Source organism: Cyprinodon variegatus, unplaced genomic scaffold, assembly GCF_000732505.1.
Source record: "Cyprinodon variegatus isolate N-32 unplaced genomic scaffold, C_variegatus-1.0 Scaffold121, whole genome shotgun sequence".
NCBI classification, from domain to species: Eukaryota; Metazoa; Chordata; class Actinopteri; order Cyprinodontiformes; family Cyprinodontidae; genus Cyprinodon; species Cyprinodon variegatus.
The window spans coordinates 245074-258221 of record NW_015150574.1 but is presented as its reverse complement, the minus strand read 5'-3'; the positions used below and the strand labels follow the sequence as shown (position 1 = coordinate 258221).

The 13148-nt window shown below is 35.5% G+C and overlaps 2 protein-coding genes across 2 annotated transcripts; both read left to right on the top strand.

The window, feature by feature from the left end:
* Nucleotides 1-2851, top strand: LOC107085297 (granzyme A-like). The gene is made up of 4 exons (XM_015375550.1): nt 1-110; nt 1874-2024; nt 2306-2581; nt 2669-2851. Exons 1-4 carry the CDS (start codon nt 16-18, stop codon nt 2849-2851), a joined length of 705 nt encoding a protein of 234 aa, XP_015231036.1. The 5' UTR covers nt 1-15.
* A 1270-nt stretch (nt 2852-4121) lies between these two features.
* On the top strand, nt 4122-8861 carry LOC107085303 (granzyme A-like). Its single transcript, XM_015375560.1, has 5 exons — nt 4122-4210; nt 4305-4446; nt 6588-6732; nt 8022-8297; nt 8385-8861. The coding sequence occupies exons 1-5, from the start codon at nt 4147-4149 to the stop codon at nt 8544-8546; spliced, it is 789 nt and encodes a 262-aa protein (XP_015231046.1). The 5' UTR covers nt 4122-4146; the 3' UTR covers nt 8547-8861.
* The last annotated feature ends 4287 nt before the right edge of the window (nt 8862-13148 follow it).

Genomic DNA, 13148 nt, shown 5'->3' with positions numbered 1-13148 from the left:
AAGCCGCGACACTCAATGCCCTTCATGGCTTTGGTACAGTCAGGTAAATTCAAATGTGGAGGAATATTAATTGATCCACAGTGGGTCCTGACAGCTGCACACTGTGAAAAGTAAGAACTTTAAACTCGTTTAATTCTTATATATTTAGTTTTCACCTGGATATTTAACATGAAAGTGATGATAATATAAAAAAACATTAGAGTTACATTACCTAGTTCAGTATAAATTTAATTTGATTATTTGATTAATGTTTGGGTGTTTAAAATCCTTAAAGACTTATATAGAAATAGTGCAGACATAATGCATCATTTTTTATAGAATGATGACAGATAGAAAAACCCAGGGGAGACCATGTTGGCCTGAAATTGAAAATAATCAGATAGTTTACCCCTACTCTTTTATCACTTTGACTATTCAAAATATATTAACTTTTGAGGATTTTTTTTTCTATTCACATTCATACTGTGAGTCCCCAAAATTGAGTTCAGATTCTAATTTTCTTATGTGATGTGTCAGTTAAAATGGGGTAATTGTTCAGTTTCATGCATTTTGCAGACCTATATTGCCTAAATTTTTTATTCAAATTATTCAAATTCAAATTCAAAACGATTCTATACAATAAGGTAGTAAAGTCCCTAACTTTCAGGAAAACACAGAAGATACAATGCTTTAGATTAAAGTTGATCTCTGATAAAGGACTGATAATAACAATGTTTTTATATTTTATTAATGTGCTTTAACTTTGTTTTCGCTCTATATTTCAGGAAACAAAGCTTTTATTGTCTCTTTCCCATAACAACATCACCTGAAGTACATTATTGTCCATGCACACAATAAGTAAACAAGGAAGAAGAGTGGGCCTCATGCAAGAAGCCTTTGTATGAACAAATTGGTTCCTAAATTGTTCATGATTTAGGAGAAAATGTCACATTGACTATTTTCTACTTTATAATCTTGTTTTACTTCTGTAACAGTGTAGCCAGGCATGTACAGCTATTGTGATTTATTTATCTGTTTAGCTTATACTGGTTCCGTAATTCTGTTGCTTAACTCTCAGTCAGCAAAAAAGTCAAACCCGTAAAAAAAAAAAACTTTAATGCCATTTTTACGTATAAACATCTTCTGAGGAGCATAGGAAGTCATAGCCTTCCCACTTATACGTAACCTTATAATTATGATATTATGAAAAAAAAAAAAGAAATTTACTACAAGAATATGATAATCTTTTTGCATTAGGTCAGTTGACACTATGCAAGACAGCTTTGCCCAGCATAGGTGCAAAAACAAATAAGAAAATTCCAAGATCAGGTATAAAAGGACAAAACAAAAGGCGAAATGGGTGCCAAGAGGGATATGACTCGACAATTGAATAGAGAATACATTGGGGGTGTTCACTGAAACATTAGCTAATACTGTGCCTAAGTATACAGCCATATTTATAGATAGAAAAGTTTATATTGTATGTCAGTGCATGATGTTTGCCATTGCTAATGTATCCTATTTGGTAATGTAAGCTGCATGCAGATGGTCCACCTCAGTGTTGATGTCTGCAGATTGTGCCTGTTGCAAAATTTCTTTTTAGGGTAAAATTATTGGTTTAAAGAACACCAAGACAATTGCTTAAATAAATATATATATAGATAAATATATGTTTTTTTTTGTAATTATAAGTGATTAGGTCCCAAGATAACATACAGCATGTCAAATGATTACTTAGATGTTTTGTCAAAAGAAACTTATTTAATTCACTCATCATGCATGGATTACATTAGTTTGGTTCTCTTATAAAAAATTTAAAAAAATTAAAAAGCCTGGTATCATAGTTGCACATTCTCCATGAATCTAACCCCATACTATTGTTTTGCTCTTGTAGAGTTATTTGGCCTACTGTGCTCCTGGGAGTGCACTCCATCAAAGATGAAAAAAAAGAAAAGAAGTACCGTCAGATCCGTAAGGTGACGAGACGGATACCTCATCCCTCCTTTAACAAGGCAAGCGGAGACAATGACCTTATGTTACTCAAGGTAAGATACAAATTCACATTAATTGGCTTATGCCCATAGTAAAGGTATATTGTTTCGAAAAATACCTTACTAAAAGTTAGTTTTGTTTCTGTCACTGACAAGCTTGGGTTAAACCGCTTCACATCTCAAACAGGGATCAGTAGCCATATGAGTTTCGTTTTCATATTCATGTGCTCAGATAATTCCTTCAATAAGTTTTAATTTATAAACTCATATTCGGAGCCTTTTTTGTATAAACTTATGAACAGTTTCATATCTATACTGGTCATTTCTCCTTTCAGCTGGACAAACCAGTGAAGCAAACCAAGTGGGTCCGCGTTCACCAGCTGAATAATGTTGTGAAACTGCCAGCAGTCGGTGACATCTGTCAAGTGGCTGGATGGGGAGCAACCAGCAAAAATGGTAAAAACTACTCAGACGTTCTGATGGCTGCTAATGTAGCTGTAATTGACAGAAGGAAGTGTAACTCTAAAAAACATTACAACCATAAACCTTTAATTACAACGAACATGATATGTGCCGGGCCCAATGGAAAAAGCAAGGCTGACACCTGTGCGGTAAGAAGGACCAACAACCTTCTAAGTCAAGTATAATACCCTTATGAGCATCAAATAATTCAGATGTTATTTTTTTTTTTTTTTCAGGGGGATTCAGGGGGACCAATATTGTGCAAAGGAGTTCTTGTCGGAGTAACATCTTTTGGAGGCAACAATACTAATCACTCTAAAAACTGTGGATCAGTAAAGTGGCCTGGAGTGTATGCCTTACTTTCAAAAGAAAAAATAGAATGGATCAACAAAGTGATGAAGTCTCTTAAAATTGAATAACTCTTTGTCCGATGTTGATAAAGTAATAAAAGATACTCTCTATTAATTCTGCTTTGTTTATTATATTATTTTAAAAATGTCCATTTTAATAAAAGTCTCTGTGCAGGCTAGCAAGCCTATTTTCCTCAGTCTCATCCATCCATGTCTGTTTGGACAGTCACGAAAGAGGAAGGAGCCAGCTCCAAACTCTTCCCACAAAGTGGAATTGTCCAAAATGTTTTGATATGCTGAAGCATTCACAGTTCTTTTCACTGGAAGTAAGCCAGCTCCTGATGAACAAAACTGCACCATAATCCCCCTTCAGCAAACCACACCTTGAACATTGTTTCAAACAAGTACTGTTCTCCTGACTATGAAACCCAGACTTTTCTTGCAGATTTCCAGATGGAGACTTCAATTCAATTCAAAAATACTTTATTAATTGCAAAGGGAAACTAAATGTTGCAGCAACTTATATAGTTTTTGCTTCTTTTTTTCTTCTTCATTGAGTTGTTGTAAATGTTGATAGCTGTAGGCAGGAAGGATCTTCTGTAGGAGATTTCAGGCATAAAGCTTTTGATAAGAACCAATGATAGAGCAGACTCTCACATTATCGAGGGGGGTATTTCTACATAAGGGAACCTCCCCCCATTGTCAGGGTGTATGTTTTCTGATATCATAACCTATAAAGAAACTATAAAGGTTGCGTAACTGCAAGTTAGACACATCGTCTTAAGACTCCTCCTTTGGGGAAACACTAACGTCATTCTGTTGTACTTTTTAAGGGCGTCCATGTAGATTGTACAACTTATATATCTTTTTCTTTTTTATACTCTTTTAATACAATGGCTGAACCTTCATTTGTGTCTATAGTTTTACTTGAATTTATCATTCTAAATTGTGGTTCTGATTATTTTCAGAAATAATAAAAAGTGTTTTCAAAGTAGTTGGAGTTGTATATTAACTCTATGTGCATTGTTTTTCAAAAGAAATTCCATCTGAACATTGCAAAGACCTGAAGCCTCCTCTGCTCTTAACCGTTTGTCTTCAAATGTGTGATCTCACCGACACCGATGCAAATGATATTAAAAACAAAACTCAACTGCATCACAGTTGACTAACTTGGTTTTGATCAGTACGGGTAAATGTTACCACCAGCTACAGACTGTTAGTGTGCAGCAAATGACTCTGTCCATTTTGCTTACTCATGTGTTTCCATGGTCAAACCACATCCTTTTAGAAAACACATAAAGGGTACGGTATTCATCTTGATAGGTGCATTTCACCCATAGATCAAAGACATGAGATAAGAAGACATGTTTTCTCAGAGGGGTTTCTTCACTTCTATCATTAGCGTCTTTCTCTTCATTGTCAACTCAAGTGAGTAATAACATCTTGTCTTGCATACTGTTTACTTATTTTAAATAATATTAAAATGTTTTTCTATTTTGTGTGGTTATTTTTCATGTGTTAGGTTATGGTTCTGAGATTATTGATGGGAAAGAAGTGACGCCCCACTCATTGCCATTCATGGCTTTGCTACAGACGAATACACCAGTCTGCGGAGGAATATTAATTGATCCAAAATGGGTCCTGACTGCTGCGCACTGCAAAAAGTAGGAACTAACATGTGTAGGATCTTATGCATTCATCTAAAGTTAACTCGAACTTTAATAGATAGGTAGTTGAAACAAAGCTGTATTGTGAAATTTCTTGTTTGCCATCTCTCTACACAAGTTTCATTATTGTTGTATGAAGGCTATTTTTTTTCTCCCCTCCGATGTGGTGCATTGTGAAATATGAAAATAAGTACAGCAAGCTTTGTCGCCGCAATAATAATTTTCTTGCACGTTGGATTTTGTTCTGATGACTAAAATAAAAAACAGCTACACATATCTGACATATAGCTCTTACAATCCATTTCTCCCCCATAGGCTTTTAAATCAAAATCAATGCATTCTTTAAAACTACATATATTTACTGACTCAAACAAAAAACTAGAAGACATACATCCCATGTATGACACTTGTCATACATGGGATGTTTCAGAAATGCATCAGATATGCCAGATATGACTCACATTTCATCTCAGGTATTCAAATTAAGGCACAGGCACATTTTCTCCTTATCTGCTATTTACACAAAATTAGGTGCAAGTGTCTCTTCTCACAAAAAAAGAAACAACAAAAAACAAAAAAACATCAAGGCTTTAGTTCGATTGTCTTTTATTTATGTATTTTGTCTTTCCCCTTGCTATTCAGTTTCATTTTTAGGTCTCAAATTATTCCTTAATCCTTAGGATTTTTCTGATTACTTTTCTGTTTTAGTCTTCTTAATCTATCTAGAGTTATTTTTCTATTAGATACCACGGTTGGTTTGTCTTTGTTTCTGCTTCAGCCATATTCATTATCTTCTCCCTCCTTGAGCTTTTCTGCCTCAGCTGCAACTCATTTCTTCTGATTACCTCATCTTGTTTAACTGTCATTTCTCTTACCCTACATGTGACTCATCTCTTAGTAGAAAATGTCAACTGTAATGTCCCCAGAAGTCTGAATTATGGGTCAGAAGGTTAGAACAACACAACCATAACTGACTTTCATAGTAAATGATGACTGCTACATTCATTAACTGTAGTAACATTTATTTATTTGTTTTTAACAAAAGGTTTCAACATTATGTATGTGCCTAAATGACCAAAGGGACATTGGTTGAGTCCTAGTTACTACTAGTAACTATGGCCACAAAGCTGTATATAAGAACATTGTTGAATAAACACTATAAACTTGAATGCTATCATCTCTGAGGTCACCTCACTCCTCAACAGTTTGGATATCAGAGCTAAATGGAGGCAGTATTACTTTATATTCTTACTGGTTCTCTGTGTATCCCACTAAATCCTTCTGATACAGTTTTATCTGCATTTTAACCTTGACTTTCTTTATATGCACTATCCTCTGTTCTTAATGAAAAACTGGAAAGCTATATATTTTTTTTTATTAAAGCAGTGTTACCCAAAAAGAACTGTGATGGGTCTCTGCTAATATCCTATCAAGATAATATGTTCGAGGGTTACGTCCACATAATTGTCTTTTGCTACATTTGCAATTGTGAAAAGTCTCTGGATTTATTTATCTTTTGTTTATTTATTTATTTTGTACGGCTGTTATAACTAAAGGGGGCAGCTCAATGACACAGTGGGTAGCATTGCTGTCTTGCAGCAAGAAGGTTCTGGGTTCCATTCCTGGCCCGGGGTCTTTCTGCATGGAGTTTGCATGTTCTCCCTAAGAATCCGTGGGTTCTCTACGGGTACTCTGGCTTCCTCCCACAGTCCAAAAAGATGACTGTTAGGTTAATTGGCTCCCCTAAATTCTCCTTAGGTGTGAGAGTGTGCATGAATGGTTGTTTGTCTCTGTGTTGCCCTGTGATGGACTTGTTAATATTGTGTTAAATGTTAAATCAATTATGTACACTGCAAATACGATCTAGAAACCCATAATTTAAGTAGGTAAAAAGATGATTTGCCAATAAAATAAGTATTTTACTCTTAAAATAAGATCATTAGATATGATGCACTTGAATTAAGACAATGTAATTGTTTTTCTTATTTTCTAATATAAATTGTCCTGTTCCATTGGCAAAGTGTTTCACTTATGTCCTCAAGTTAAGAAAAAATTCACCAATTTTAAGATAAAACTTAGTGTTTGGATTTCAGTTTTTTTTGCAGTGTAAATAATATATTTTTTTTATGTCCTTGCAGTATTAAGACTGTGCTGCTGGGGGTGCACTCCATCAAAGAGATTGAAAATGAAAAGAAATTCAGGCAAGTCCGAAACGTAAAAACAAAGGTCATCCATCCCTGCTATGATGAGGCGGACCATCTCAATGATCTCCAGTTGATCATGGTAAGACCTCCACATACAAAATAAGGAAATATTGAAATCACTTTGATCATAGCTCCAAAATTGCTACTGGTTTAATTTGACAGTTGTAGAAACTATACTGTTATTTGTTATTTTCAACACCAGGGGACTCAAGCTGAAATCCTCAAAGGCCGGTGTCCTGCTACTTTAAACACCTGAATCAAATAGCCTAACTACAAAATTATCATCCATTGAGCTCTGCTAATGAGCTCATATTGGTGTTTGGTGTGTTGAAGCATAGATACCTCTGAAATATGTAGGAAACTCTAGGATTTGAGTTTGAGATCGCTGCTCTAAACAATGTGAAAAACGGACCTTATCTCTTTTTTTACCTGCTTGCTAGAGGCTTCAGTATTTCTTAAACAAAAGGCACCCAATGAGTTTTGTACAAATAAGCAAGATTTTAGAGCAGTCAGTGCATGTTTGTGCACATTTATGGGTCCATTCCACATGGCTATCTCTGTGTAAAAAAAAAAAAAAAAAATTAAACAGCAGTGACGCATGTTTATGCTTAATCTCGTTGTTCAGTGTCATGTAAAACTAGTGAAATTCATATTTTGGTGTAGATACATGATGTCCTTGTAGCACCATTTTAGATTAGGCTTATTAGAGCTTACATGATTTCCAGTCGCTGGTCATTACGTAATAAACTATGCAAACAAATTCTGACTAATGCTACATGTTGATGATACAACTTAAGGGACTCTACAGTGGATATAGCACTTTTATTTGACCAGATCTATTTTAATGAGTTGAAAAATACTTTTGGCATTTGGCTGAATTGTCCGCAGGCTGTGCCAAATGGCAGCTCTAACTGGCAAACTATCCACTAAAACCTTTGTGAAAGTAATGGTTGTCCCATTGCAGTTATTGTCAAGATGGTACTTGATAGATTGACTATGAGTCATCACCTGGGTGTACAAAAGAATTCCCTTGGTGTGATGCACCACTTATTGATAAATAAATGTGCCAAAGCTTAAAAAAAATCCCAACTGTGGTTGCAATTAAAAGATATTGTTTCATGCCTTATCTTTACACAGGAACCAAAAGTTTTCAATTAGACATAATAATAGTGGAGGTATTTTTGATTCATTTACTTATTTATTTTCTGGTTGGAACTGCATTTAAAACCTTTTGGCATTTACAGGTTAGAATAATATGCCAAGCAAATTGAAGCAGTCTAGGCCACTACAGTATGTTTGAGATCTTATAAATTGTAACTCTGCTGACACACTGATTTTCTTTTGTGCCATTTTGTCCTGCCTTTTCAGCTTGAAAAGCCAGTGAAGACAACTAAATGGGTCAGTCCTCTCAAGCTGAATAAAGCTGCCAAAGATCCAGTAGCTGGTACCGTTTGCATGGTGTCTGGATGGGGAAAAACAAACAATGCAAGAAACAAAATGTCCAATGTCCTTAAGTCTGCCAATGTGACCGTTATCGACAGAATGAAGTGCAATTCTCCAAATTATTACAACCTTCAACCATATATTACCAGGAACATGATATGTGCCGGATCAGACGGTCAAAACAACGCTGACACCTGTGAGGTAGGATGGACCTAAAATCCTTTTATCACTACAATAAGTGTAAATTTGTTTTGAAAGCCATCGTCAAATGTGTCTTCTCTCTCTAAGGGGGACTCTGGAGGACCAATACTGTGCAAAGGAAATCTAGTTGGAGTCACGTCTTTTGGGAAGTTATGCGGAAAAAAAGAAAAACCTGGAGTTTACGCTTTTCTTTCAGACAGTGTTCTTAATTGGATCAAGAAAACAATGAAGACACCTCAAGCTGAATAGCACTGCTGTTTAAATTAATGTTAATCGCTTTTAACTCCTTTTCCTGAGTCCTGTGTTTATCCATCTTTGCTTCTGCTATTAAGTTAATTTCCTAAAGACGAGTGGTAAATAAAAAAAAGAAAATAAGTTACAGCCTTTATTTTTGTACAGTTAGTAGATCTTTAAGGAAGTGCAGCTTCTTATTGGCATTAACAGAAATGGCAGGAATGTAATAAAATTTGCCCTTCTCTCCCTGTTCTTACATACTCTATATAACAATGATGATATTGTATTTGTCTTACCCTGTAGTAAAGATGTTGGTAAAATTATTTTGTGAAAATGTGCTATATAAATAAACAATTACCCTAATACTGCCTCTTATTTAAAAAAAATTATTTTTATGCATTAATATTGAAGAGCCAGAGTTGGGTAGAGTACGCCAAAATTGTTATATAGGAAAAAAAACAGCTGTCCACAAAATGAATCAAAAGTATGTGGCTTAAGGTCTACTCATGTACTACATTTACTGTTTGATTATAGCATCTAATTAAATATTTGAGGAATATGTATAATGATATCTTCACACATTCTGGCATGTTAAAGGCTAAAATTAAATATTAAAAATTTGATGAATAACATGATTAAGAAAATAATGAAACCATCAAGTTGGGCTACCAATAAGAAATATCACTAACATAAACTGCGTTTGTCTGTGGTTGGTTTTGGTTCAAAAATATTTGTTCTTCATAAAGTTACGTTACTCTTCATTAGTAAAAAAGCCAAAAATTGTAGTAGTATCCTGAGTTCTTTGGTGAAAGGCTGTAATACCAGTGAACAAGCATCATTCATGGCGTGTCCATTGTGTAACCAAGTCCATAAGGCTAAAAGCAGCCCTGATTCTGCACAGCAGTGCAGAGCTTCTTTCATATCCTTGATAGTGTTTTTATTGTTGACCATGCATAAGGGTTAACTCCTACCTGCCAGCTAACAACAGGAGGTAGGAGCTATAATATCAGGTTTTTTGTTTAAGCCTTTTGTACTTTAAGGTTCACATGACCAGTATCTTTATGATTAGATAATTAAAGGCTTCATCTCAACAAAAGTCAAACTCTAGTTGTATTACGGCTACCCTTGCATCAAAAAACTTTCCAAAAATAAAAAATAAAAAAATTGCCAGAGTTGTCTTAGGAGGAGGCTTTTCGACTCACAAAACAAAAAGCACTCGTGGAGAATTTTTTTGTTTCAAAAGGCGTGTTTTCTTTACTTATAAAAATAACAGAAATAGTCTCCAAGTTGACCTACAAAAAATTCAAGTCAAACAAACAATCAGATCAACCTTAGCAGCTGCTTCTACTTGTTAATCTCAGCAGGAGACGGACTGACAAGGAGGAGGGTCTAAGCAAAACCAATACATAAACAAATAAACAATAGCTCTACCATTCACACAACCTTAGATCTGTAACATTAATAATTTAGAAAAAAATAAATAAATTAATCTAATTCTTAATAGGCTCCAACAAGTTGCTTAAAGCAATCTATTGACCTTACCAAGCTGTGTTGCTCTCCCTTTATATGATTTTGTTTTTACATTAAATAATTATCTTGTTTTTTACTGCCTTAAAAGTCGGTCTCTTTTCTTGGTACAAATGCTGTTTTCTTCTTTTGTTTTTTTATTCATCCATTTTTCATTTGTTCTCGCTCCTCTGTGGTTTTATACGTGTTACTAAGAACGTTTTGCTCCTTTATGTGGCTGTTCTTGTATAGCTTATTGAGCTTTTTTCTGCAATGTGGTTAAGAGCAGATTATGTAGAGATTTCCACTGAGTGGTTTCAGCCACATTTACTTGTTACCACTTTGCTAATCATTAGAATGCCTTTACTGTTCACAGTTTGCCAAAGTACAACCTCAAACTTCAATATAAAAAGCAACAAATAGACCAATACAAATTCTCAATGTTACGATATAAAAAATATGAAGGGTTTTTAATCTTTTGTTTAATAAGAAAATCTGAAACTGGTTGGGTGCATTTTTCTGCAGTTACAGCTGCAAGTCTTTTTGATACACCAGTTTTGTACATAGAGACAAGCATTTTGACTCCTCTTTGTAAATTACCTTGAGCCCAAGTAGATGGATGGAAAATATCTCTGAACAGCAGTTTTTTTTCAGACTTGCCACAGATTCTTATATATACATAGTTGGCAATTGGGCTGTGATCTTTATTGAAGGAACCAAACATACTGGGCTGAGTTCCAAGTCATTCTTTTTTACAGATGTACACAAGCACTGCTCCTTTCTTATGTCACTGACTGAAAAAGAGGACGGGCACAAGAAAAGGAGCACAGCAGAGTACACCTGATGTGCTCCTTTGAAATGCAAGTGCTGAATGTCTTTATCTGAGCTGTCCACACTGCCTTCACATGGGTGTTGGTACACAATAGTCTAAGCTGTGGTGAAGGGCAGGGTTTGACAACTTGGCTCGTACAAAAAGACAAATTTGATTAAACTCCAACAAAGCCTATTTGATCCAAATAATACACCACCATGGCTGCTCGGTGGCTGGCTGCCTTGCAGCAAGAAGGTTCTGGGTTTGATTACCGGCCTGGAGTCTTTCTCTATGGAGTTATCAATTGGTCGATAAATATGAAAACTGAGTATTTTGAATTGTCCTTTGAAAAGAAATTATGCTCAATACCCACATATACAACCATTGATGATATAAGTATCTTAAGATTTGTCACAGTTACATTTTACACTTAATTGTAATTAATGACATGAGGAAATGTTTGGATATTTTTTCCAAACACCAAAAGTAAACCATATACAGTAGTCAGATGCTGAGGCAAAAGGGCAAGAAGAAAACAGAATGAATCTCCAAAAGTGTACTTTTTAATAAGTAGTAAGACATTTTTGGATACAATAGAGGAAAATTAGCAGAGATTGTTCAAGAAATTAGCAAACTACAATGTAAGGTAATAAATCCCATGCAGAATAGCTGATTCCTATCAGCTAAGCCTTGTTGATACTATGGGTTTCCTTTCTTGACACTAGGTGGTGCCCTCTTCCTTATTAAAGCAACTGAACTAAAGGCAGCCATCAACAAGTGAATTCAGAGAATTTTCAGTGAGCTTTAAATTTTAAATACAGTTCATTAAGAGCATTTTTAAAATACAAAGTAGAAGTGCAAGTAGTTAGCTGGTGACAGATGGCAAAAAGCTTCAGCGGGACCTGTGTACCTCAGCCTCTCTTCTGTCAGTGAGCCTGAGGGTAGCTGCGGCTACAATGTAGCTTGCCACCATGAGTATGTGTGTGAAAGGTGGAATGACTGAATTAAGTTTATAGCGCTTTGATCAAGTTTCCTGACCTAAAACAGCTTTATGTACAGGCCATTTGTCATTGGTTATGTTCTGTAGGTTTTGTTGCAGAAATTTATGCGCCCCTACCCATTTTTGTACTTGTCTCTCCATCGTGTCCTCGGCCTTCTTTTGTTGAGATGTGCCTGGAAAACCTCCCTAGAGAGGCATCCAAAAAAATATTTTCAAGCTGTTTATTCTTGATGTGGATAAGAAGTGGCTGTACTCCAAGCCTCTCCCAGATGATCAAGCTCCTTAGATATATCTAAAGAAATGCCCAGCCACCCTGCCGAGAAAGATACTTTCAGCAGTTCTAGGAAAGTAGACCAACGGGTAAATTGAGAGCTTTGGCTTTTCCCTCAGCTCTCGTTTCAGGACCATAAGATACTGAAACTCTTGAGGGACTGGTGCAAAAAGGGTTGGGTATCAGTTAGAAGCAGATGCCTGGTCGACCTGATCCATGGTTCCTTTTGCTCCTATACTCAAAAATTCATATTGAAAATATGTTTTTTCTATAGAGACACCTGACCTAGTGTATGTACAGTATATTACATATTGAGCTTTTAATTTTGCAAAAGATTTAAGCCAACTGGGGTGTTTCTACTTCTTTCTATTGTTGAGGTAACTTTTCATGTTTAAGTTGGTTTTGATTAGTTGCTCTTCCGACTTTCTGAGAGTCCAGATTTTAGTAAATTAAAAATGGTGTGTGGACAAACTGGAAATAAGTGAAAAGAGTAGACTTACTCAAAAGAAAAAAAAAATAAAGACCATTTTTGGGAGAATAGTTTTTTGCCATTAAATATATATGTAAGGGAACTGATGTAATGTGACAACATAAAAGTCTCTGTAAGAAAATAAGAGATGAAAGGCAGAGTAAAACTTTTCATGACAAGTAGCCCAATCCCTTGAAAATGGAAAAAGGGAGGGGAAAAAAACACTACCACACCCATGAAATTCCAGCATGTCCTTTATTTGTGCTCCTCTTGAATTATTACTGTCCAGCCATGTCCCTGTGTGTTTTCACTGTCTCCATGGTCACCCACAAAAGGTTGAAGGCCCACCTCAGTGCCATCGAAACTTCCAAAGCTCGACACACCCAAATTAATTGATTTTGAGACACAGATAATGCAGTGAGTGTTTTGACGCCATTTTTTAGCATGTTTTATTTTCCACCTCTACCATCCCAATCCAGATCACACAAAACAACGTAATATTGGTATAACTGTTTACCTGGATTTGCATCACCTTGTGTTTGATGCCCACCTCGCCTTGC

What these genes read in the sequence shown, in the direction of transcription:
- LOC107085303 (XM_015375560.1), top strand. Translation starts at nt 4,147, where the DNA reads ATGTTTTCTCAGAGGGGTTTCTTCACTTCTATCATTAGCGTCTTTCTC. An exon ending in ACTGCTGCGCACTGCAAAAA is followed by an intron (nt 4,447 to 6,587) that starts GTAGGAACTAAC and finishes ATGTCCTTGCAG; the next exon opens with TATTAAGACTGTGCTGCTGG. An exon ending in ATGATCTCCAGTTGATCATG is followed by an intron (nt 6,733 to 8,021) that starts GTAAGACCTCCA and finishes CTGCCTTTTCAG; the next exon opens with CTTGAAAAGCCAGTGAAGAC.
- LOC107085297 (XM_015375550.1), top strand. Translation starts at nt 16, where the DNA reads ATGCCCTTCATGGCTTTGGTACAGTCAGGTAAATTCAAATGTGGAGGA. An exon ending in ACAGCTGCACACTGTGAAAA is followed by an intron (nt 111 to 1,873) that starts GTAAGAACTTTA and finishes TTGCTCTTGTAG; the next exon opens with AGTTATTTGGCCTACTGTGC. An exon ending in ATGACCTTATGTTACTCAAG is followed by an intron (nt 2,025 to 2,305) that starts GTAAGATACAAA and finishes TTCTCCTTTCAG; the next exon opens with CTGGACAAACCAGTGAAGCA.